Raw genomic sequence first — 27,500 nt, forward strand, 5'->3', positions numbered from 1 at the left:
AGATCAGAGTCACATGGCTCAGAGACGGACAGGAAGTCTCCTCTGATGTCACTTCCACCGATGAGATGGCGGACGCCGATTGGTACTACCAGATCCAGTCCCACCTGGAGTACACGCCCAGGTGAGTCCGGCTGCGGGTGATCAGTAAAGGTGAGGCGGCTCCGTCAGGACGCTTCGCTGTCAGTCAGGTTGAGTTTGTGGCTGAAAGTTGAGCAGAGTGATTTACTGAGAATGAAGGAAACTCAGCTCAGAATGTTGCTGCTGGAAGTTTGTCACAAACTCTGATGTTTGTTTGTGTTGAAGGTCTGGAGAGAAGATCTCCTGTATGGTGGAACACGCCAGCCTGCAAGAACCTCTGGTTACTGACTGGGGTAAAGACCTGTCTGTCTGCTCACCTGTCTGTCTGTCTGTCTGTCTGTCTGTCTGCTCACCTGTCTGTCTGTCTGCTCACCTGTCTGTCTGTCTGCTCACCTGTCTGTCTGCTCACCTGTCTGTCTGTCTGTCTGTCTGTCTGTCTGCTCACCTGTCTGTCTGCTCACCTGTCTGTCTGCTCACCTGTCTGTCTGTCTGCTCACCTGTCTGTCTGTCTGTCTGCTCACCTGTCTGTCTGCCTGCTCATCTGTCTGTCTGTCTGTCTGTCTGCTCACCTGTCTGTCTGCTCACCTGTCTGTCTGTCTGTCTGTCTGTCTGTCTGTCTGCTCACCTGTCTGTCTGCTCACCTGTCTGTCTGCTCACCTGTCTGTCTGTCTGCTCACCTGTCTGTCTGTCTGTCTGCTCACCTGTCTGTCTGCTCACCTGTCTGTCTGTCTGTCTCCCTGTCTGTCTTCTCACCTGTCTGTCTCTCTACCTGTCTGTGTGCTCACCTGTCTGTCTCTCTACCTGTCTGTCTGCTCACCTGTCTGTCTCTCTACCTGTCTGTCTTCTCACCTGTCTGTCTCTCTACCTGTCTGTATCCTCACCTGTCTGTCTCTCTACCTGTCTGTCTGCTCACCTGTCTGTCTCTCTACCTGTCTGTGTGCTCACCTGTCTGTCTCTCTACCTGTCTGTCTGCTCACCTGTCTGTCTCTCTACCTGTCTGTCTGCTCACCTGTCTGTCTCTCTACCTGTCTGTCTTCTCACCTGTCTGTCTCTCTACCTGTCTGTCTGCTCACCTGTCTGTCTCTCTACCTGTCTGTCTGCTCACCTGTCTGTCTCTCTACCTGTCTGTCTGCTCACCTGTCTGTCTCTCTACCTGTCTGTCTCTCTACCTGTCTGTCTCTCTACCTGTCTGTCTGCTCACCTGTCTGTCTCTCTACCTGTCTGTCTCTCTACCTGTCTGTCTCTCTACCTGTCTGTCTGCTCACCTGTCTGTCTCTCTACCTGTCTGTCTGCTCACCTGTCTGTCTCTCTACCTGTCTGTCTCTCTACCTGTCTGTGTGCTCACCTGTCTGTCTCTCTACCTGTCTGTGTGCTCACCTGTCTGTCTCTCTACCTGTCTGTCTGCTCACCTGTCTGTCTCTCTACCTGTCTGTCTGCTCACCTGTCTGTCTGCTCACCTGTCTGTCTCTCTACCTGTCTGTCTCTCTACCTGTCTCTCTGCTCACCTGTCTGTCTCTCTACCTGTCTGTGTGCTCACCTGTCTGTCTCTCTACCTGTCTGTCTGCTCACCTGTCTGTCTCTCTACCTGTCTGTCTGCTCACCTGTCTGTCTCTCTACCTGTCTGTCTGCTCACCTGTCTGTCTCTCTACCTGTCTGTCTGCTCACCTGTCTGTCTCTCTACCTGTCTGTCTCTCTACCTGTCTGTCTGCTCACCTGTCTGTCTCTCTACCTGTCTGTCTCTCTACCTGTCTGTCTCTCTACCTGTCTGTCTGCTCACCTGTCTGTCTCTCTACCTGTCTGTCTGCTCACCTGTCTGTCTGTTTACCTGTCTGTCTGCTCACCTGTCTGTCTCTCTACCTGTCTGTCTCTCTACCTGTCTGTCTGCTCACCTGTCTGTCTCTCTACCTGTCTGTCTGCTCACCTGTCTGTCTCTCTACCTGTCTGTCTCTCTACCTGTCTGTCTGCTCACCTGTCTGTCTCTCTACCTGTCTGTCTCTCTACCTGTCTGTCTCTCTACCTGTCTGTCTGCTCACCTGTCTGTCTCTCTACCTGTCTGTCTGCTCACCTGTCTGTCTCTCTACCTGTCTGTCTCTCTACCTGTCTGTCTGCTCACCTGTCTGTCTGTTTACCTGTCTGTCTGCTCACCTGTCTGTCTCTCTACCTGTCTGTCTGCTCACCTGTCTGTCTCTCTACCTGTCTGTCTGCTCACCTGTCTGTCTCTCTACCTGTCTGTCTCTCTACCTGTCTGTGTGCTCACCTGTCTGTCTCTCTACCTGTCTGTCCTCAGATCCGTCCCTGCCTGAGTCAGAGAGAAACAAGATCGCCATCGGAGCGTCAGGACTGATCCTGGGTCTGATCTTATCTCTGGCTGGATTCATCTACTACAAGAGGAAGTCCCAAGGTCAGAGCAGGAAACCAGTCTGACCAGTCTGATACCAGTCTGACCAGTCTGACCAGTCTGATACCAGTCTGACACCAGTCTGATACCAGTCTGATACCAGTCTGACCAGTCTGACACCAGTCTGACCAGTCTGACACCAGTCTGACCAGTCTGATACCAGTCTGACACCAGTCTGACCAGTCTGACCAGTCTGATACCAGTCTGACCAGTCTGATACCAGTCTGACCAGTCTGACACCAGTCTGACCAGTCTGATACCAGTCTGATACCAGTCTGACCAGTCTGACACCAGTCTGACACCAGTCTGATACCAGTCTGATACCAGTCTGACACCAGTCAGACACCAGTCAAACACCAGTCTGACCAGTCTGATACCAGTCTGACACCAGTCTGATACCAGTCTGATACCAGTCTGACACCAGTCTGACACCAGTCTGACACCAGTCTGACACCAGTCAGACACCAGTCTGACCAGTCTGATACCAGTCTGACCAGTCTGATACCAGTCTGATACCAGTCTGATACCAGTCTGACCAGTCTGACCAGTCTGACACCAGTCTGACCAGTCTGACCAGTCTGACACCAGTCTGACACCAGTCTGACCAGTCTGACCAGTCTGACACCAGTCCGATACCAGTCTGACCAGTCTGACACCAGTCTGACACCAGTCTGACACCAGTCTGACACCAGTCTGACCAGTCTGACCAGTCTGACACCAGTCTGACCAGTCTGACACCAGTCTGACACCAGTCTGACCAGTCTGACCAGTCTGACACCAGTCTGACCAGTCTGACACCAGTCTGACACCAGTCTGACCAGTCTGACCAGTCTGACACCAGTCTGATACCAGTCTGATACCAGTCTGACACCAGTCTGACCAGTCTGACACCAGTCTGATACCAGTCTGATACCAGTCTGACACCAGTCTGACACCAGTCTGATACCAGTCTGACCAGTCTGACACCAGTCTGACACCAGTCTGACACCAGTCTGACCAGTCTGACCAGTCTGACACCAGTCTGACCAGTCTGACACCAGTCTGACACCAGTCTGACACCAGTCTGACCAGTCTGACCAGTCTGACACCAGTCTGATACCAGTCTGACACCAGTCTGACACCAGTCTGACACCAGTCTGACCAGTCTGACCAGTCTGACACCAGTCTGACACCAGTCTGACCAGTCTGACCAGTCTGACACCAGTCTGATACCAGTCTGATACCAGTCTGACACCAGTCTGACCAGTCTGACACCAGTCTGACACCAGTCTGACACCAGTCTGATACCAGTCTGACCAGTCTGACACCAGTCTGACACCAGTCTGACACCAGTCTGACCAGTCTGACCAGTCTGACACCAGTCTGACCAGTCTGACACCAGTCTGACACCAGTCTGACACCAGTCTGACCAGTCTGACCAGTCTGACACCAGTCTGATACCAGTCTGACACCAGTCTGACCAGTCTGACACCAGTCTGACCAGTCTGACACCAGTCTGACACCAGTCTGACCAGTCTGACACCAGTCTGACCAGTGTGACACCAGTCTGACCAGTCTGATACCAGTCTGACCAGTCTGATACCAGTCTGACACCAGTCCGACCAGTCTGACACCAGTCTGACACCAGTCTGACCAGTCTGACACCAGTCTGACAGCAGTCTGACCAGTCTGACACCAGTCTGATACCAGTCTGTTACCAGTCTGACACCAGTCTGATACCAGTCTGATACCAGTCTGACACCAGTCTGACACCAGTCTGATACCAGTCTGACACCAGTCTGATACCAGTCTGATACCAGTCTGACACCAGTCTGACACCAGTCTGACCAGTCTGACACCAGTCTGACACCAGTCTGACACCAGTCTGACCAGTCTGACCAGTCTGACACCAGTCTGATACCAGTCTGACACCAGTCTGCCCAGTCTGACACCAGTCTGACCAGTCTGACACCAGTCTGACACCAGTCTGACACCAGTCTGACACCAGTCTGACCAGTCTGACCAGTCTGACACCAGTCTGACCAGTGTGACACCAGTCTGACCAGTCTGATACCAGTCTGACCAGTCTGACACCAGTCTGACCAGTATGATACCAGTCTGATACCAGTCTGACCAGTCTGACCAGTCTGACACCAGTCTGACCAGTGTGACACCAGTCTGACCAGTCTGACACCAGTCTGACCAGTCTGACACCAGTCTGACACCAGTCTGACACCAGTCTGACCAGTCTGACCAGTCTGACACCAGTCTGATACCAGTCTGACACCAGTCTGACCAGTCTGACACCAGTCTGACCAGTCTGACACCAGTCTGACACCAGTCTGACCAGTCTGACACCAGTCTGACCAGTGTGACACCAGTCTGACCAGTCTGATACCAGTCTGACCAGTCTGATACCAGTCTGACACCAGTCCGACCAGTCTGACACCAGTCTGACACCAGTCTGACCAGTCTGACACCAGTCTGACAGCAGTCTGACCAGTCTGACACCAGTCTGATACCAGTCTGTTACCAGTCTGACACCAGTCTGACCAGTCTGACACCAGTCTGATACCAGTCTGATACCAGTCTGACACCAGTCTGACACCAGTCTGATACCAGTCTGACACCAGTCTGATACCAGTCTGATACCAGTCTGACACCAGTCTGACACCAGTCTGACCAGTCTGACACCAGTCTGACACCAGTCTGACACCAGTCTGACCAGTCTGACCAGTCTGACACCAGTCTGATACCAGTCTGACACCAGTCTGCCCAGTCTGACACCAGTCTGACCAGTCTGACACCAGTCTGACACCAGTCTGACACCAGTCTGACACCAGTCTGACCAGTCTGACCAGTCTGACACCAGTCTGACCAGTGTGACACCAGTCTGACCAGTCTGATACCAGTCTGACCAGTCTGACACCAGTCTGACCAGTCTGATACCAGTCTGATACCAGTCTGACCAGTCTGACACCAGTCTGACACCAGTCTGATACCAGTCTGATACCAGTCTGACACCAGTCTGACACCAGTCAAACACCAGTCTGACCAGTCTGATACCAGTCTGACACCAGTCTGATACCAGTCTGATACCAGTCTGACACCAGTCTGACACCAGTCTGACACCAGTCAGACACCAGTCTGACCAGTCTGATACCAGTCTGACCAGTCTGATACCAGTCTGATACCAGTCTGATACCAGTCTGACCAGTCTGACCAGTCTGACACCAGTCTGACCAGTCTGACCAGTCTGACACCAGTCTGACACCAGTCTGACCAGTCTGACCAGTCTGACACCAGTCCGATACCAGTCTGACCAGTCTGACACCAGTCTGACACCAGTCTGACACCAGTCTGACACCAGTCTGACCAGTCTGACACCAGTCTGACCAGTCTGACACCAGTCTGACACCAGTCTGACCAGTCTGACACCAGTCTGACACCAGTCTGACCAGTCTGACCAGTCTGACACCAGTCTGATACCAGTCTGATACCAGTCTGACACCAGTCTGACCAGTCTGACACCAGTCTGATACCAGTCTGATACCAGTCTGACACCAGTCTGACACCAGTCTGATACCAGTCTGACCAGTCTGACACCAGTCTGACACCAGTCTGACACCAGTCTGACCAGTCTGACCAGTCTGACACCAGTCTGACCAGTCTGACACCAGTCTGACACCAGTCTGACCAGTCTGACCAGTCTGACACCAGTCTGATACCAGTCTGACACCAGTCTGACACCAGTCTGACACCAGTCTGACCAGTCTGACCAGTCTGACACCAGTCTGACACCAGTCTGACCAGTCTGACCAGTCTGACACCAGTCTGATACCAGTCTGATACCAGTCTGACACCAGTCTGACCAGTCTGACACCAGTCTGACACCAGTCTGACACCAGTCTGATACCAGTCTGACCAGTCTGACACCAGTCTGACACCAGTCTGACACCAGTCTGACACCAGTCTGACCAGTCTGACCAGTCTGACACCAGTCTGACCAGTCTGACACCAGTCTGACACCAGTCTGACACCAGTCTGACCAGTCTGACCAGTGTGACACCAGTCTGATACCAGTCTGACACCAGTCTGACCAGTCTGACACCAGTGTGACCAGTCTGATACCAGTCTGACACCAGTCTGACCAGTCTGACACCAGTCTGACACCAGTCTGACACCAGTCTGATACCAGTCTGACCAGTCTGACACCAGTCTGACACCAGTCTGACACCAGTCTGACCAGTCTGACCAGTCTGACACCAGTCTGACCAGTCTGACACCAGTCTGACACCAGTCTGACACCAGTCTGACCAGTCTGACCAGTGTGACACCAGTCTGATACCAGTCTGACACCAGTCTGACCAGTCTGACACCAGTCTGACCAGTCTGATACCAGTCTGACCAGTCTGATACCAGTCTGACACCAGTCCGACCAGTCTGACACCAGTCTGACACCAGTCTGACCAGTCTGACACCAGTCTGACAGCAGTCTGACCAGTCTGACACCAGTCTGATACCAGTCTGTTACCAGTCTGACACCAGTCTGACCAGTCTGACACCAGTCTGATACCAGTCTGATACCAGTCTGACACCAGTCTGACACCAGTCTGATACCAGTCTGACACCAGTCTGATACCAGTCTGATACCAGTCTGACACCAGTCTGACACCAGTCTGACCAGTCTGACACCAGTCTGACACCAGTCTGACACCAGTCTGACCAGTCTGACCAGTCTGACACCAGTCTGATACCAGTCTGACACCAGTCTGCCCAGTCTGACACCAGTCTGACCAGTCTGACACCAGTCTGACACCAGTCTGACACCAGTCTGACACCAGTCTGACCAGTCTGACCAGTCTGACACCAGTCTGACCAGTGTGACACCAGTCTGACCAGTCTGATACCAGTCTGACCAGTCTGACACCAGTCTGACCAGTCTGATACCAGTCTGATACCAGTCTGACCAGTCTGACACCAGTCTGACACCAGTCTGACACCAGTCAGACACCAGTCTGACCAGTCTGATACCAGTCTGACCAGTCTGATACCAGTCTGATACCAGTCTGATACCAGTCTGACCAGTCTGACCAGTCTGACACCAGTCTGACCAGTCTGACCAGTCTGACACCAGTCTGACACCAGTCTGACCAGTCTGACCAGTCTGACACCAGTCCGATACCAGTCTGACCAGTCTGACACCAGTCTGACACCAGTCTGACACCAGTCTGACCAGTCTGACCAGTCTGACCAGTCTGACACCAGTCTGACACCAGTCTGACCAGTCTGACACCAGTCTGACCAGTCTGACACCAGTCTGACACCAGTCTGACCAGTCTGACCAGTCTGACACCAGTCTGATACCAGTCTGATACCAGTCTGACACCAGTCTGACCAGTCTGACACCAGTCTGATACCAGTCTGATACCAGTCTGACACCAGTCTGACACCAGTCTGATACCAGTCTGACCAGTCTGACACCAGTCTGACACCAGTCTGACACCAGTCTGACCAGTCTGACCAGTCTGACACCAGTCTGACCAGTCTGACACCAGTCTGACACCAGTCTGACACCAGTCTGACCAGTCTGACCAGTCTGACACCAGTCTGATACCAGTCTGACACCAGTCTGACACCAGTCTGACACCAGTCTGACCAGTCTGACCAGTCTGACACCAGTCTGACACCAGTCTGACCAGTCTGACCAGTCTGACACCAGTCTGAGACCAGTCTGATACCAGTCTGACACCAGTCTGACCAGTCTGACACCAGTCTGACACCAGTCTGACACCAGTCTGATACCAGTCTGACCAGTCTGACACCAGTCTGACACCAGTCTGACACCAGTCTGACCAGTCTGACCGGTCTGACACCAGTCTGACCAGTCTGACACCAGTCTGACACCAGTCTGACACCAGTCTGACCAGTCTGACCAGTGTGACACCAGTCTGATACCAGTCTGACACCAGTCTGACCAGTCTGACACCAGTCTGACCAGTCTGACACCAGTCTGACACCAGTCTGACCAGTCTGACACCAGTCTGACCAGTGTGACACCAGTCTGACCAGTCTGACACCAGTCTGACCAGTCTGACACCAGTCTGACACCAGTCTGACACCAGTCTGACCAGTCTGACCAGTCTGACACCAGTCTGATACCAGTCTGATACCAGTCTGACACCAGTCTGACACCAGTCTGACCAGTCTGACACCAGTCTGACACCAGTCTGACACCAGTCTGACCAGTCTGACCAGTCTGACACCAGTCTGATACCAGTCTGACACCAGTCTGACCAGTCTGACACCAGTCTGACACCAGTCTGACCAGTCTGACACCAGTCTGACCAGTCTGACACCAGTCTGACACCAGTCTGACCAGTCTGACCAGTCTGACACCAGTCTGATACCAGTCTGATACCAGTCTGACACCAGTCTGACCAGTCTGACACCAGTCTGATACCAGTCTGATACCAGTCTGACACCAGTCTGACACCAGTCTGATACCAGTCTGACCAGTCTGACACCAGTCTGACACCAGTCTGACACCAGTCTGACCAGTCTGACCAGTCTGACACCAGTCTGACCAGTCTGACACCAGTCTGACACCAGTCTGACACCAGTCTGACCAGTCTGACCAGTCTGACACCAGTCTGATACCAGTCTGACACCAGTCTGACACCAGTCTGACACCAGTCTGACCAGTCTGACCAGTCTGACACCAGTCTGACACCAGTCTGACCAGTCTGACCAGTCTGACACCAGTCTGATACCAGTCTGATACCAGTCTGACACCAGTCTGACCAGTCTGACACCAGTCTGACACCAGTCTGACACCAGTCTGATACCAGTCTGACCAGTCTGACACCAGTCTGACACCAGTCTGACACCAGTCTGACCAGTCTGACCAGTCTGACACCAGTCTGACCAGTCTGACACCAGTCTGACACCAGTCTGACACCAGTCTGACCAGTCTGACCAGTGTGACACCAGTCTGATACCAGTCTGACACCAGTCTGACCAGTCTGACACCAGTCTGACCAGTCTGACACCAGTCTGACACCAGTCTGACACCAGTCTGACCAGTCTGACACCAGTCTGACCAGTGTGACACCAGTCTGACCAGTCTGATACCAGTCTGACCAGTCTGATACCAGTCTGACACCAGTCCGACCAGTCTGACACCAGTCTGACACCAGTCTGACCAGTCTGACACCAGTCTGACAGCAGTCTGACCAGTCTGACACCAGTCTGATACCAGTCTGATACCAGTCTGACACCAGTCTGACCAGTCTGACACCAGTCTGATACCAGTCTGATACCAGTCTGACACCAGTCTGACACCAGTCTGATACCAGTCTGACACCAGTCTGATACCAGTCTGATACCAGTCTGACACCAGTCTGACACCAGTCTGACCAGTCTGACACCAGTCTGACACCAGTCTGACACCAGTCTGACCAGTCTGACCAGTCTGACACCAGTCTGATACCAGTCTGACACCAGTCTGCCCAGTCTGACACCAGTCTGACCAGTCTGACACCAGTCTGACACCAGTCTGACACCAGTCTGACACCAGTCTGACCAGTCTGACCAGTCTGACACCAGTCTGACCAGTGTGACACCAGTCTGACCAGTCTGATACCAGTCTGACCAGTCTGATACCAGTCTGACACCAGTCCGACCAGTCTGACACCAGTCTGACACCAGTCTGACCAGTCTGACACCAGTCTGACACCAGTCTGACACCAGTCTGACACCAGTCTGATACCAGTCTGACACCAGTCTGACCAGTCTGACACCAGTCTGATACCAGTCTGATACCAGTCTGACACCAGTCTGACACCAGTCTGACACCAGTCTGACCAGTCTGACCAGTGTGACACCAGTCTGATACCAGTCTGACACCAGTCTGACCAGTCTGACACCAGTCTGACCAGTCTGACACCAGTCTGACACCAGTCTGACCAGTCTGACACCAGTCTGACCAGTGTGACACCAGTCTGACCAGTCTGACACCAGTCTGACCAGTCTGACACCAGTCTGACACCAGTCTGACACCAGTCTGACCAGTCTGACCAGTCTGACACCAGTCTGATACCAGTCTGATACCAGTCTGACACCAGTCTGACACCAGTCTGACCAGTCTGACACCAGTCTGACACCAGTCTGACACCAGTCTGACCAGTCTGACCAGTCTGACACCAGTCTGATACCAGTCTGACACCCGTCTGACCAGTCTGACACCAGTCTGACACCAGTCTGACCAGTCTGACACCAGTCTGACCAGTCTGACACCAGTCTGACACCAGTCTGACCAGTCTGACCAGTCTGACACCAGTCTGATACCAGTCTGATACCAGTCTGACACCAGTCTGACCAGTCTGACACCAGTCTGATACCAGTCTGATACCAGTCTGACACCAGTCTGACACCAGTCTGATACCAGTCTGACCAGTCTGACACCAGTCTGACACCAGTCTGACACCAGTCTGACCAGTCTGACCAGTCTGACACCAGTCTGACCAGTCTGACACCAGTCTGACACCAGTCTGACACCAGTCTGACCAGTCTGACCAGTCTGACACCAGTCTGATACCAGTCTGACACCAGTCTGACACCAGTCTGACACCAGTCTGACCAGTCTGACCAGTCTGACACCAGTCTGACACCAGTCTGACCAGTCTGACCAGTCTGACACCAGTCTGATACCAGTCTGATACCAGTCTGACACCAGTCTGACCAGTCTGACACCAGTCTGACACCAGTCTGACACCAGTCTGATACCAGTCTGACACCAGTCTGTCACCAGTCTGACACCAGTCTGACACCAGTCTGACACCAGTCTGACCAGTCTGACCAGTCTGACACCAGTCTGACCAGTGTGACACCAGTCTGACCAGTCTGATACCAGTCTGACCAGTCTGATACCAGTCTGACACCAGTCTGACACCAGTCTGACCAGTCTGACCAGTCTGACACCAGTCTGACCAGTCTGACACCAGTCTGACACCAGTCTGACACCAGTCTGACCAGTCTGACCAGTCTGACACCAGTCTGATACCAGTCTGACACCAGTCTGACCAGTCTGACACCAGTCTGACCAGTCTGACACCAGTCTGACACCAGTCTGACCAGTCTGACACCAGTCTGACCAGTGTGACACCAGTCTGACCAGTCTGATACCAGTCTGACCAGTCTGATACCAGTCTGACACCAGTCCGACCAGTCTGACACCAGTCTGACACCAGTCTGACCAGTCTGACACCAGTCTGACAGCAGTCTGACCAGTCTGACACCAGTCTGATACCAGTCTGATACCAGTCTGACACCAGTCTGACCAGTCTGACACCAGTCTGATACCAGTCTGATACCAGTCTGACACCAGTCTGACACCAGTCTGATACCAGTCTGACACCAGTCTGATACCAGTCTGATACCAGTCTGACACCAGTCTGACACCAGTCTGACCAGTCTGACACCAGTCTGACACCAGTCTGACACCAGTCTGACCAGTCTGACCAGTCTGACACCAGTCTGATACCAGTCTGACACCAGTCTGCCCAGTCTGACACCAGTCTGACCAGTCTGACACCAGTCTGACACCAGTCTGACACCAGTCTGACACCAGTCTGACCAGTCTGACCAGTCTGACACCAGTCTGACCAGTGTGACACCAGTCTGACCAGTCTGATACCAGTCTGACCAGTCTGATACCAGTCTGACACCAGTCCGACCAGTCTGACACCAGTCTGACACCAGTCTGACCAGTCTGACACCAGTCTGACACCAGTCTGACACCAGTCTGACACCAGTCTGATACCAGTCTGACACCAGTCTGACCAGTCTGACACCAGTCTGATACCAGTCTGATACCAGTCTGACACCAGTCTGACACCAGTCTGACACCAGTCTGACCAGTCTGACACCAGTCTGATACCAGTCTGACACCAGTCTGACACCAGTCTGACCAGTCTGACACCAGTCTGACCAGTCTGACACCAGTCTGACCAGTGTGACACCAGTCTGACCAGTCTGATACCAGTCTGACCAGTCTGATACCAGTCTGACACCAGTCCGACCAGTCTGACACCAGTCTGACACCAGTCTGATACCAGTCTGACACCAGTCTGACACCAGTCTGATACCAGTCTGACCAGTCTGACACCAGTCTGATACCAGTCTGATACCAGTCTGACACCAGTCTGACACCAGTCTGATACCAGTCTGACACCAGTCTGATACCAGTCTGATACCAGTCTGACACCAGTCTGACACCAGTCTGACCAGTCTGACACCAGTCTGACACCAGTCTGACACCAGTCTGACCAGTCTGACCAGTCTGACACCAGTCTGATACCAGTCTGACACCAGTCTGCCCAGTCTGACACCAGTCTGACCAGTCTGACACCAGTCTGACACCAGTCTGACACCAGTCTGACACCAGTCTGACCAGTCTGACCAGTCTGACACCAGTCTGACCAGTGTGACACCAGTCTGACCAGTCTGATACCAGTCTGACCAGTCTGATACCAGTCTGACACCAGTCCGACCAGTCTGACACCAGTCTGACACCAGTCTGACCAGTCTGACACCAGTCTGACACCAGTCTGACACCAGTCTGACACCAGTCTGATACCAGTCTGACACCAGTCTGACCAGTCTGACACCAGTCTGATACCAGTCTGATACCAGTCTGACACCAGTCTGACACCAGTCTGACCAGTCTGACACCAGTCTGATACCAGTCTGACACCAGTCTGACACCAGTCTGACCAGTCTGACACCAGTCTGACCAGTCTGACACCAGTCTGATACCAGTCTGACACCAGTCTGACACCAGTCTGACCAGTCTGACACCAGTCTGACCAGTCTGACACCAGTCTGATACCAGTCTGATACCAGTCTGACACCAGTCTGACCAGTCTGACACCAGTCTGACACCAGTCTGACACCAGTCTGATACCAGTCTGACCAGTCTGACACCAGTCTGACACCAGTCTGACACCAGTCTGACCAGTCTGACCAGTCTGACACCAGTCTGACCAGTCTGACACCAGTCTGACACCAGTCTGACACCAGTCTGACCAGTCTGACCAGTGTGACACCAGTCTGATACCAGTCTGACACCAGTCTGACCAGTCTGACACCAGTCTGACCAGTCTGACACCAGTCTGACACCAGTCTGACCAGTCTGACACCAGTCTGACCAGTGTGACACCAGTCTGACCAGTCTGATACCAGTCTGACCAGTCTGATACCAGTCTGACACCAGTCCGACCAGTCTGACACCAGTCTGACACCAGTCTGACCAGTCTGACACCAGTCTGACAGCAGTCTGACCAGTCTGACACCAGTCTGATACCAGTCTGATACCAGTCTGACACCAGTCTGACCAGTCTGACACCAGTCTGATACCAGTCTGATACCAGTCTGACACCAGTCTGACACCAGTCTGATACCAGTCTGACACCAGTCTGATACCAGTCTGATACCAGTCTGACACCAGTCTGACACCAGTCTGACCAGTCTGACACCAGTCTGACACCAGTCTGACACCAGTCTGACCAGTCTGACCAGTCTGACACCAGTCTGATACCAGTCTGACACCAGTCTGCCCAGTCTGACACCAGTCTGACCAGTCTGACACCAGTCTGACACCAGTCTGACACCAGTCTGACACCAGTCTGACCAGTCTGACCAGTCTGACACCAGTCTGACCAGTGTGACACCAGTCTGACCAGTCTGATACCAGTCTGACCAGTCTGATACCAGTCTGACACCAGTCCGACCAGTCTGACACCAGTCTGATACCAGTCTGATACCAGTCTGACACCAGTCTGACACCAGTCTGACCAGTCTGACACCAGTCTGACACCAGTCTGACACCAGTCTGACCAGTCTGACCAGTCTGACACCAGTCTGATACCAGTCTGACACCAGTCTGACCAGTCTGACACCAGTCTGACACCAGTCTGACCAGTCTGACACCAGTCTGACCAGTCTGACACCAGTCTGACACCAGTCTGACCAGTCTGACCAGTCTGACACCAGTCTGATACCAGTCTGATACCAGTCTGACACCAGTCTGACCAGTCTGACACCAGTCTGATACCAGTCTGATACCAGTCTGACACCAGTCTGACACCAGTCTGATACCAGTCTGACCAGTCTGACACCAGTCTGACACCAGTCTGACACCAGTCTGACCAGTCTGACCAGTCTGACACCAGTCTGACCAGTCTGACACCAGTCTGACACCAGTCTGACACCAGTCTGACCAGTCTGACCAGTCTGACACCAGTCTGATACCAGTCTGACACCAGTCTGACACCAGTCTGACACCAGTCTGACCAGTCTGACCAGTCTGACACCAGTCTGACACCAGTCTGACCAGTCTGACCAGTCTGACACCAGTCTGATACCAGTCTGATACCAGTCTGACACCAGTCTGACCAGTCTGACACCAGTCTGACACCAGTCTGACACCAGTCTGATACCAGTCTGACACCAGTCTGTCACCAGTCTGACACCAGTCTGACACCAGTCTGACACCAGTCTGACCAGTCTGACCAGTCTGACACCAGTCTGACCAGTGTGACACCAGTCTGACCAGTCTGATACCAGTCTGACCAGTCTGATACCAGTCTGACACCAGTCTGACACCAGTCTGACCAGTCTGACCAGTCTGACACCAGTCTGACCAGTCTGACACCAGTCTGACACCAGTCTGACACCAGTCTGACCAGTCTGACCAGTGTGACACCAGTCTGATACCAGTCTGACACCAGTCTGACCAGTCTGACACCAGTCTGACCAGTCTGACACCAGTCTGACACCAGTCTGACCAGTCTGACACCAGTCTGACCAGTGTGACACCAGTCTGACCAGTCTGACACCAGTCTGACCAGTCTGATACCAGTCTGACACCAGTCCGACCAGTCTGACACCAGTCTGACACCAGTCTGACCAGTCTGACACCAGTCTGACAGCAGTCTGACCAGTCTGACACCAGTCTGATACCAGTCTGATACCAGTCTGACACCAGTCTGACCAGTCTGACACCAGTCTGATACCAGTCTGATACCAGTCTGACACCAGTCTGACACCAGTCTGATACCAGTCTGACACCAGTCTGATACCAGTCTGATACCAGTCTGACACCAGTCTGACACCAGTCTGACCAGTCTGACACCAGTCTGACACCAGTCTGACACCAGTCTGACCAGTCTGACCAGTCTGACACCAGTCTGATACCAGTCTGACACCAGTCTGCCCAGTCTGACACCAGTCTGACCAGTCTGACACCAGTCTGACACCAGTCTGACACCAGTCTGACACCAGTCTGACCAGTCTGACCAGTCTGACACCAGTCTGACCAGTGTGACACCAGTCTGACCAGTCTGATACCAGTCTGACCAGTCTGATACCAGTCTGACACCAGTCCGACCAGTCTGACACCAGTCTGACACCAGTCTGACCAGTCTGACACCAGTCTGACACCAGTCTGACACCAGTCTGACACCAGTCTGATACCAGTCTGACACCAGTCTGACCAGTCTGACACCAGTCTGATACCAGTCTGATACCAGTCTGACACCAGTCTGACACCAGTCTGACACCAGTCTGACCAGTCTGACACCAGTCTGATACCAGTCTGACACCAGTCTGACACCAGTCTGACCAGTCTGACACCAGTCTGACCAGTGTGACACCAGTCTGACCAGTGTGACACCAGTCTGACCAGTCTGATACCAGTCTGACCAGTCTGATACCAGTCTGACACCAGTCCGACCAGTCTGACACCAGTCTGACACCAGTCTGATACCAGTCTGACACCAGTCTGACACCAGTCTGATACCAGTCTGACCAGTCTGACACCAGTCTGATACCAGTCTGATACCAGTCTGACACCAGTCTGACACCAGTCTGATACCAGTCTGACACCAGTCTGATACCAGTCTGATACCAGTCTGACACCAGTCTGACACCAGTCTGACCAGTCTGACACCAGTCTGACACCAGTCTGACACCAGTCTGACCAGTCTGACCAGTCTGACACCAGTCTGATACCAGTCTGACACCAGTCTGCCCAGTCTGACACCAGTCTGACCAGTCTGACACCAGTCTGACACCAGTCTGACACCAGTCTGACACCAGTCTGACACCAGTCTGACCAGTCTGACACCAGTCTGACCAGTGTGACACCAGTCTGACCAGTCTGATACCAGTCTGACCAGTCTGATACCAGTCTGACACCAGTCCGACCAGTCTGACACCAGTCTGACACCAGTCTGACCAGTCTGACACCAGTCTGACACCAGTCTGACACCAGTCTGACACCAGTCTGATACCAGTCTGACACCAGTCTGACCAGTCTGACACCAGTCTGATACCAGTCTGATACCAGTCTGACACCAGTCTGACACCAGTCTGACCAGTCTGACACCAGTCTGATACCAGTCTGACACCAGTCTGACACCAGTCTGACCAGTCTGACACCAGTCTGACCAGTGTGACACCAGTCTGACCAGTCTGACACCAGTCTGATACCAGTCTGATACCAGTCTGACACCAGTCTGTCACCAGTCTGACACCAGTCTGACCAGTCTGACAGCAGTCTGACCAGTCTGACACCAGTCTGATACCAGTCTGATACCAGTCTGACACCAGTCTGTCACCAGTCTGACACCAGTCTGACCAGTCTGATACCAGTCTGACACCAGTCTGTCACCAGTCTGACCAGTCTGACACCAGTCTGATACCAGTCTGACACCAGTCTGATACCATTCTGATACCATTCTGTCACCAGTCTGACCAGTCTGACACCAGTCTGACCAGTCTGACACCAGTCTGACATCAGTCTGACCAGTCCGATACCAGTCTGTCACCAGTCTGACCAGTCTGACACCAGTCTGACCAGTCTGACACCAGTCTGACATCAGTCTGACCAGTCCGATACCAGTCTGACACCAGTCTGAGCAGGTTTAATGATGAGTCTGGTTCTGTTGTTGATCTTGTTTTCGTCTCTTCTTCTTCAATTCAGGACGCATTCTGGTCCCCTCTAACTGATCCTGCTTCTGGTCCTGGTCCTGGTCTTGGTCCTGGTCCTGGTCCTGATCCTGGTTCTGGTCCTGGTCCTGGTCCTGGTCCTGGTCCTGGTCCTGGTCCTGCTTGAGCGACTCAGCAGCTGCTCTGATTCTCATAATGTTTTATTTCCACTAACTGACTCATTAACTCTGCTTCAATCAATATATTCGAGTGATCTGATTGATTAGTGTGTGATTGGTTGATTAGTTGAAGTTTTTAAACACAATAAACCTTCAGAAAACCTTCAGAAAACCTTCTCAGCTGGTCTAACCCTGATCCAGGACCAGGAGATGTTATCGTTGACTGTGCTGCTCCTGGATCAGGTTTGTTCTGGACTCTGCTCTGATGCTTTACTGTGTGAAATCAATATGTTAAATTGATTAAGTGACTCGTTAACTCTGCTTCTGATCAATATAATCAATTATTTTAATAATTCTTTGGACTCAGTTTGATTGTTGGTTTGTTTATTTCTGCTGGAATATTTTAACAATAAATAAACAAACTCAGTCTGTTGCTGTTTGTGAATATCATTAGTCAGTGGGGTCAGAGGTCATTAGGGTCAGAGGACATTAGGGTCAGAGGTCATTAGGGTTAGGAGTCATTAGGGTCAGAGGTCATTAGGGTCAGAGGTCATTAGGGTTAGGAGTCATTAGGGTTAGGGGTCATTGGGATCAGAGGACATTAGGGTCAGAGGACATTAGGGTCAGAGGTCATTAGGGTCAGAGGTCATTAGGGTTAGGAGTCATTAGGGTTAGGGGTCATTGGGATCAGAGGACATTAGGGTCAGAGGTCATTAGGGTCAGAGGTCATTAGGGTCAGAGGTCATTAGGGTTAGGAGTCATTAGGGTTAGGGGTCATTGGGATCAGAGGTCATTAGGGTTAGGAGTCATTGGGGTCAGAGGTCATTGGGGTCAGAGGTCATTAGGGTTAGGGGTCATTGGGGTCAGAGGTCATTAGGGTTAGGGGCTGTTAGGGTCAGGGGTCATTAATGTTAGGGGTCATTAGTGTTAGGGGTCATTAGTGTCAGAGGTCATCAGGGTTAGGGGTCATTAGGGTCAGGGGTCATTGGGGTTAGGGGTTGTTAGGGTCAGGGGTCATTGGGGTTAGGGGTTGTTAGGGTTACGGGTTGTTAGGGTCAGGGGTCATTAGGGTCAGAGGTCATTAGGGTCAGGGGTCATTTGTAAGTCTGACAAAAAAATAAAAACAAGGATTATTGGTGAATTTCACAGATTATTGATTATATCATTTATCATTACATTGAAATAAAGTTTACTACAGAAAAAACAGTTAATAAGAGGAAATGAATTAAACAACAACTTGTGTAAGGAATCAATACATCTAAATTTATTGATCAATACGTCTCAGAGGATCTTGGTCTGGTGGATCCTGGATCCTCATGAGAGGGATTTACCTTCCTCAGTCCTCATGCATCATATTCTACAACTGATTACTTTCTGATAGCTGATCAGCTTGGATCAATATTGGAACAGACGTCAATAATGATCAATAATATTGTGATTACAGACGGTAAACTACAGATCAGATGTGATATTGATGAAAAGTGTTCTAGTCGCTGGAGATTTAATACATCACAGCTTCAATATGAACATTCATGTGATTTTATGAATGAGTGAATAGTGAGTCGTCCAGGTGGTTTAATCAATATCTGAGGCACTGATACAGAATTACTCTCATCTAACAACACAGACATCTGATCAACTCCATGGACTGGAAACTGGAATAAAAGACCTTGAAGATCAATAAGCAGCAGTGAGGATCAAACTGTATTTGTTAATATGAGCAGGACAAAGTTTGAGTTAAATACTTTCCTGCAGAGAGTTTCACTGTTTACATGCAGAGAAATAATACAACAAACAGGAAGAAACAACAACAAACCAGAACCTTGATCCCATTGATACAGAATGAAAATATAACAGTGTAATCAATAACTCTTTCACATCAGGAATTGTTTACATCACCTGATACTACAACATGCTTCCAGACGGGAAGTCGACCAGAAAGTATGCAGGATGCAATAATAACACTGATTCATAAGAGGAGCAAAGACCCACAGTTGTGTGGGAGTTATGGATCAGAGTTATTGATTAATGTTGGTGCAAAGATCTTGGCTTTAGCAACAAGATTAGAGAGGTGTCTCCCTCCACTGATCCTCCCAGATCAGGTGGGTTTTATCTTTACTGGACATCAGCAGATAATCTACGCAGGCTGTTACACCTCACACGGCAAACAAGGAATGATGCAGAACCGATGGCGGCTTCGTCTCTGGACGCAGAGAACGGCTTTGATAGAGTCCAGTGAGAGTATTTGAGGTTTTTGGGATCGATGGTTCATATATTAAATGAGTAAAGCTGTTGTACAGATGTCTAACAGCGTCTGTCCTCACAGACGGGAGTATTTCTACCCCTTTAAACTCTTGTGTGGGACCAGACAGGGTCCCCCTCTCTGGATCTTTGGCATCAGACATTAGAGACCACGTCAATATTAAAGACATTGGAAAAGAACATAAATGACTTTTATATGTGGATATCTTACTGCTGTCAAACTACCCAGAAACTACAGTTACAGATTTTTATCTTTGATTGGTTCTCAATGATTCTCAAGGATGTAAAATTAATTGTTCTAAGTCTGAAGCAGTGCTTTTATCTAAATTATGACCCTGAGTATCCATGGTAACTGGCTTCCATCTGATTGGTTTATCTGGGTGTCATGATCACCCCAGGATTGGAAAACATAATGGATCTAAATTTACTGCCCCTTATCCAAGAAATTGAAAGTAATTTACTAAACTGGTCAGAACTGGGCCTTTCATTGATAGAAAGGATAAACATCTTAAAGATGATTGTAGTTCCACAGATTCATTATATTCATTATATTCCTCCAGCTTATAGGTGGGCAAGAAGCCCTCTTCAATAAGAAGATATTATATGCATCAGTGGAGGAGGGTGGTCTGGGACGCCCAAGAACAGACTGGTACCATTATGTCTCGTCACTCAGTCAGTTATCTAAATCAGATCTACCAGAGACCTGGTCTCCTGCTTGGGTAGCAGTGGAGGAAGAGCTGGTGGATCCCTTCTTCATGCAAGCTTTCCTCATCAGACAGGAGGGGATGTACCTTATAGAAACCCTGTCTGGCATTTACTAGAGACAGCTGGAGAAGACCTCATCAGACCTGTAACATGAATCCCTGTCATACCAACGGGTCGTCAATATGGTAAAATAAGTCACTGAAACTTAATAAAAACTCTATCATGTGATAATTGTGTGAGAGCAGGAATAATGCTAATGGAAGACCTGTTTGATGGGAACATTTACTCTCCTCTGAACAGCTGGTGTCTAAATATAATATTATATATTATTCAAATAAGTAATTGTATTACAACAGCAGACAAATCTTGCAATCAGGAGTTACGGTGATCAAGTTGGAAGCTCAGAGGGGGACATCCAGGTCTTATAACATGCTTAGACAACATCAATCCCCCAAATACGAGGGTGTTGAACTCACATGGAAAAGATCTTGGAACTGGTGTTGAAAGGGAAGCCTGGCAGAGAGTACAGAGACCACTCAGAGAACCTGGGTCACAATGTGACCATCTGTTCTCTATCGTATCCAGACTATCTCTCCACCCTACATATTACATATATATGGGGACTCTGGTAGACACACCATGAGGAAACCAAGCAGACCCAGCTGCTCCTGCAGGACCCTGAAACAGCAGGTTAGTTCAAATAAGATGTCGCCCCCACCAGAGTCACCCATGTGCTCAAACAAAGGAACTTTTACAAATTTACACGACATAAACACCCATGACCAAAGCACAAGACACCATCAAGGCTTAGCTGGCCCCACCAGAGTCCAGCCGTAATGGATGGAAGACCACCTAGCCTGCCGGGCTGCAAGGCTAGCTTTGAAGAAAAAGACATCACTCTGAGCCGAGGTCCGTGGTCCCAGAGGCATGGTATGTCAGGCCAAGTCCTGCTGCACTGAGCCCAGCACACACTCAGTGAATAAAGGTGCTGGATGCTGTGTTCATGCAGTAAATCCTGATAAAGGTGGACGGGGTCCACCAAGAGGCCTCCATACAGATCTCACATAGAGGAGCACCTCTCCATGAGGCAGCAGGACCCCACATGGAATGTGAATGCACCCCTAGTAGTGGTTATTCAACCTTGGTTAGAGTTAAATAACCTCATGATAACTACAGTTATTTAATATAAAATATGTCCTGACAGTAAATGTTTACACACAGAAACAACACATTTAAAATGAATCAGATGAGTGTTGGGTGTGAATCTGTCCTCATATGATGTCACTATTCTGTGATCAGTCACATAAAGGATCAGTTCACACTATAACACCTCTAGTATGAGTCCTTCCAGCACCAGGACCAGGACTACAGAGCTGAAGTATTACAGACTGGTGTTCATGCTGGCATGGCTGGGTGGTGGATTTATTCATGTGCTCTTTAAGTCTTTGGGGTCTGTGAGCTCAGACTGGTTCACGTTCATGTTGTTTAAAGACATGAATCTGTACAGCTGGAGCTGCCAGACTGTAGCTGTAACTTTGGTCACAAGGTGGCAGCGTTGAGACGGAGAACAGTTACTCTTCCTGTTAGTTGTTGTTGACCTGCAGTGATCCAGTTTATGTGAACATGTCAGACTGGTTGGAGATGAACCAGGGGGGAGTTCCATCAAGCTGGCTAACGGGACGGTCTGGATTATTTCAATAAGCTTCACTAATTTAAGTGAGAGTTCGTTCCATCACTGCGGTGTATATGAGTCCCAGCTCAGTAACCATGGTAACCATGGTAACTCAGTCAGCAGAACTAGCTGCTCTGTGGCAGGTTAAAGGTCAAACTTAACTCAGCTGTGTGTCAAAGAACGTCCGACAGACGGAAACAGACTCTAACAGATGCTTCCATCAAGTGTCTTTTCACACTCGCATCACTTGTCTGTGTTCAGAAACATAAAACAGAAGAACTGTGAGAGACTTTTATAAATATACTTCAGTAAATCTCCATTTTATTCGTGGTCACTCCTGTATTGGACTGAACCCTTTTATTTAAAAGCTCGGTGTTTATAATTTAAGAAATAAAAGTGTGCCAGCGTTATTTTGAAGTTATTTATTTATTCATTCACTCATTTTGTTCAAGCTGTGAAGACAACAAGACAATTAAATAAAGTCTAAACCATGAATCCTTCTGCTGTGTTTAAATGTTTACAGTATTAACTGCTTATAGTAACAACATTCACCGCTCTCTTCACCTGTTCTGCTGCCGGGAAAACAAGGAACTCGTCGCTGACAAAAGTCAGAACCTGCTGCTTCTAAAATGCTCCCAATGTGTTTGAAACAGCTGCACTGTGTTTAGAAACAGTCAATAAAGTTCAGTAACTCTGTATTCATGTAGGGTAATAAATATACACATGTCAGTTAGATGGTATTCTGCATGAGAAATAAAGAAAAGGTGATGATATTATAGTGATGTTTGACCCGGACAGACTGTATTTATATCCTTCTCCAGTTTCTTTATCTCCAACTGAAACTTAATGTTTAACTTTCATTGACGCTTGTTAACGGACATTTTGTGAAAGAAAAAATGTGTCAAAGAGTTTGATAATGTTGGTAAGTTGGTTCTCTGAAGTTGCGACACTGTAATTTTAATTATACATCTGATATTATCCAGTCTAGTGATAATATAACCACACTGATCTGAAGGGCAACACTACTGAACGCTCATTTATTAACAAATAAAGATAAAACCATGAACAGGAACCAGCGCTGCTCTTCACTTCCCCACCCAGACTCATCAAGCCTGCAGGGATTGAACCATCAACCTTCTGGTGATCAGTTCACTCCTCTAACCTTTAGACCATCACTACCTGCCTACAGGTGTGCATTTAATCTGGCATCAGTTTTGTGCCGAGTCGTCTCCTTCACCTTGTTAACTGTAGTTTATATTCTTCATATAGTTTCATCAGCAGGTTTGTTCTGTTCGCTCTAGTTTTCTCTTCTTGTTGTGACACAGTTTCGTCTTTTCTACAATCGACTGTTCTGGGTTGTTTACGTCCTCCGTGCACACTGCAGGTTTATTCCAGTCTGGATAGACTGAACGCTGACTAGACGCAGCTAAACTGTGTTAGTGGAACGACTTGATCCTCAAGTGGAAGTTGACGTTAATTCTAGTCAGACTTCTTCCTGTAGCTGCGTTGATGGAACAGCCCTCTGGTCTGAACAGAATCCATCAAAAACCACCAGAAAGATCAACAACATGACGTTTTATAGAAACTCTTCATTGATTGTTTGATTGTAAAGATTCAGATTTCATGAGTCTGAGTCCTCAACCAAGACTTCAGATGTGTTGATGAACTTTTATCAGAAAACATTCGGTAACTAATTATAAACATTATATGAACATTTCATCATTATTTCATTCTTGTTATCAGCTGAAACAACATCAGACTTTTGGTACGAAGCTTCTCATGAAGCTTCTCTTCTGCACAGATGTGAAGTCTGACAGTCTGAACATGTGTCAGATATTTCTGCTCCTGTCATCTTGTGCAGTATTTTGACTATTGATTGTTTTACTTTATTTATTTAAAACATAATTTTTTATACAATGTTTAATCTCTTCTACTCCAGCCCTATTTTGGAGCAATTAAAATGTCTGCAGCTTCTGAACCACAGTGACTTTCTGCATTAATAAAATCTCTCCAGACAGAAAACCTACAGACGTTTCTGGTAAAAGTGTCAGAAACTCTGCAGCTGGAACAGAAACAGAGCAGAAGGTGTTTGACGTAAACAGTAAACATGTAAATATGTAAATATGTTTACATGTAAACATGTAAACATGTAAATTTGTAAACATGTAAACATGTAAATGCGTGTACAGGTGGAGGGCAGTATGGACTGTAAGACAGCGCACAGTGTGACTCTACAGTGTTTTTACATGAAAAGGCCCAAAAAGGACTTTTGGTGACTGTATTATATTATATTTATCGTATATATTATATATATATATGAGGTTAAATATTTGATATGTAGACATACTCACATATAAAAACACACTTTTACCTGAAGACGCTCAGATATAGATGACTTTAAAGTAAATAAATATTAGTGCAGGAGGCTAAAAGCTCAAATTAAATTAAATAAAAATCATTTTGTTTTATTTGAGTTTATTTATCTCTATATTGAGACGTGAACGAGTTTGATTAGTCGGCTGATTAATAGTTGGACATGTTGGTGGTCCGCCATAGACTGTAAAAATATGGATGTAGCCACCGTAGCCTCACCCGCTGGTTTCTGAAGAGCGGTTTTGAAGCTCAGAGTGGGCGGATCCAGCCATCGCCATCTTGGCAGCGCCTGACTCCGCCTGACTCCGCCTGACTCCGCCTGACTCCCAGCTAATCCAGAATAAACAAAGAGGTGGAGCTGAGGCGGCTGAATGAAGCCTGGCTGCTGAAACAAGCCACCTAGAAGCTAACGACCTGTCAATCAAAGCAGCCGTGTCCTTAATTATGTAGAACTTTATGACTTAATAGCATAACCCCCCAGAGAGCTGCTGAACCAGGACCAGAGTACTGCTGGACCAGGACCAGAGAGCTGCTGCTGAAATAAAGGAAAAGTTCCTTTAATGTGTTTAAGAACAGATTTCTTCCTCATCAGACCCTCATCTGGTGTTTGACCTTCCTGCAATGAATCAGATATTTCAGGTTATAAAACTCCCAATAAAATGTATAATCAGCCTTATTGATCTGGTTGTTTTAACATAATATGAACACCAAAGAAGAATCTCCCTATTTTAATATGGACATGTTCACTTTTTAAAACCTTTAATAAAACTCATCCATCACACACAGTCTAAACCAGCAGTTAACTCTTACCTGTTCAGCCCTTCATATGAAACAAAGTCTGCCACATGTTTCAGTGTTTATCAGCTACATTATTGTCTTCATTCATCTGTTCATCGTTTGTTCATGAAATGTCAGAAAATAGTGAAAAATATCCGTTAAAGTTCCCCAAAGTCCGAGATCACATCTCCAAACACAAAGATGTTCAGTTTTAGAGAAGCAATAAATCATCAAACTGTTTATTTTTTACATTTTACTTAAAAAATACTAAAATGATTCTTCAATTATCAAAACAGCCATCTGCTGCCAGCAACAGAGAGGAAGATGGAAGGAAGGAAACCTCAGATCCTGTGGCCCAAATCCAGCCAGAAGAGAGAGTGGGAGACAATTGATTCAGACCTGGTCCTCCTACTAGAACAACAGAAGGACCCTGTTGAGAGAAAACTGGAGAACATGGGATCCATCATCTACAGCTGTGGTGCAGAGAGGTTTGGGATAAAGGGCAAAACGCAGAGGCAGCAGAAAGACCCTCTAAACCAGTCCCTACAGCTTTGTTAAAGGCCTTTTTGACCAAGAAAAGAGTGGGAGCCTCAAAGTGCCCATAAAAGACCTGGAAGAGCACCTGAGGAAGACCTGCTCTGATGATCGGAGGCATGAGCCAGTCACCATCCTGAACAACATACCACCAATTCATGCACCTGAACACCAAATGGACGTAAGGCCCCCCACATGGAGCCAGGTGGAGAAGACTGTGCAAGATCAGCATCAGCACCTGGGCCCAATGGTACACCCCCGGAGTCCTTAAATACCTCTGGAAGCTGATGAAGGTGGCTTGGCAGAAGGGAGTGATACTGAAAGCATGGAGAAGAGCAGGAGGTGTCCTGATCCGCAAATAGAAGGACTCGTCATCCATCAGCCAGTTTCGCCAGATCAGCCTGCTGAATGTAGAGGGAAAGATCTTCTTCAGTGTCCTGGACCAAAGGCTCTCTACATTCCTGCAAAGAAACAACTTTGTTGATACATCAGTGCAGAAGGCCGGGATCCAGGGTTTCTCAGGAGGTCTGGAGCATGCCAATATCATCTGGTACCAGATACAAACTGCCAAAAAAGAACGGAGAGACCTACACGTGGTTTTTTTAGACTTTGCCAACGCCTTCGGATCAGTCCCTCACAGGATCTTGTGGATGGCCTTCAACTACTTCAGCGTACCAAACCACATCACAGTTTTGGTCAAGAGCTACTTTCAGGATCTCCAGTTCTGTGTAACATCTGAGAATAAGACCACTGCCTGGCAGCATCTGGAGATCGGCATCACGGCAGGCTGCAGAATTTCCTCTCTGGCATTCGTCATGGCAACAGAGCTGATCATACGGGCAGCTCGTTGGGTAGTGGGAGGCGAGAGGACCAAGAGCGGCCTGCATCTCCCGCCAATTAGAGCCTACATGGACGACATGACCATCATCACAACAACAAAACCATGCACTGGATGCTTGCTTCAGAAACTCCAGGAAAACATCCAGTGGGCAAGAATGGAGTTCAAGCCAAGCAAGTCACGCAGCATCTCCGTTGTCAAAGGCCAACTAACAGGGGAGCAGTTCTACATCAGCGATGAACCAATTCCAACAGTAAGATAGATAGACCTCATCCTCTGGTCTACTTCCTGCCAGCTCGCCTACATCATAGAACTGACAGTTCCCTAGGAGGACGCCATCAAAGAAGTGTATGAGCGTAAGAAGCTGCGCTGCTCCAACTTAGCAGAGGAGAGAGGCTGGAAGATAAGGGTGCGCCCGGTGGAGGTGGGGTGTAGGGGATTTGTAGCCGGCACAACAGCGAAGCTCCTTATGGAGGTCGAAGTCAGGGGACAGGCTCACAGACAAGCCATCAAAGAGCTGGCCAACACCGCCGAGAGGATGAGCCATTGGCTGCGGCTGAAGAGCAGCGGCACCACCTGGGCTGCTAAGGCTAACAGCTAACCGCGGGACACACACCCAGGCTTGATCAACCTGTGGTGGGCCTGCCTCAGCAGAGGGTGCATAACTGGCCGAAACACCCCGTGATGCTGAGGTACCCAACTGACGATGTGTCC

At 49.3% G+C, this 27,500-nt stretch overlaps 1 protein-coding gene across 2 annotated transcripts in view; it reads left to right on the forward strand.

Annotated features, from left to right (window-relative positions):
• LOC122973364 (H-2 class II histocompatibility antigen, E-S beta chain-like) overlaps nt 1–18,052 on the forward strand; it is a 25,364-nt gene extending 7,312 nt beyond the window's left edge. For both annotated transcript variants that reach the window (XM_044340813.1, XM_044340814.1), the window contains 4 exons: nt 1–121; nt 304–371; nt 2,366–2,479; nt 17,502–18,052. The exon at nt 1–121 is cut by the window's left edge and continues 93 nt beyond it. In XM_044340813.1, the coding sequence (XP_044196748.1) occupies nt 1–121; nt 304–371; nt 2,366–2,479; nt 17,502–17,527 (329 nt within the window). In that variant the 3' untranslated portion in view covers nt 17,528–18,052. The remainder of the gene's footprint in view (nt 122–303; nt 372–2,365; nt 2,480–17,501) is intronic.
• The last annotated feature ends 9,448 nt before the right edge of the window (nt 18,053–27,500 follow it).

Source organism: Thunnus albacares, chromosome 22 (assembly GCF_914725855.1).
Source record: "Thunnus albacares chromosome 22, fThuAlb1.1, whole genome shotgun sequence".
NCBI classification, from domain to species: domain Eukaryota; kingdom Metazoa; phylum Chordata; class Actinopteri; order Scombriformes; family Scombridae; genus Thunnus; species Thunnus albacares.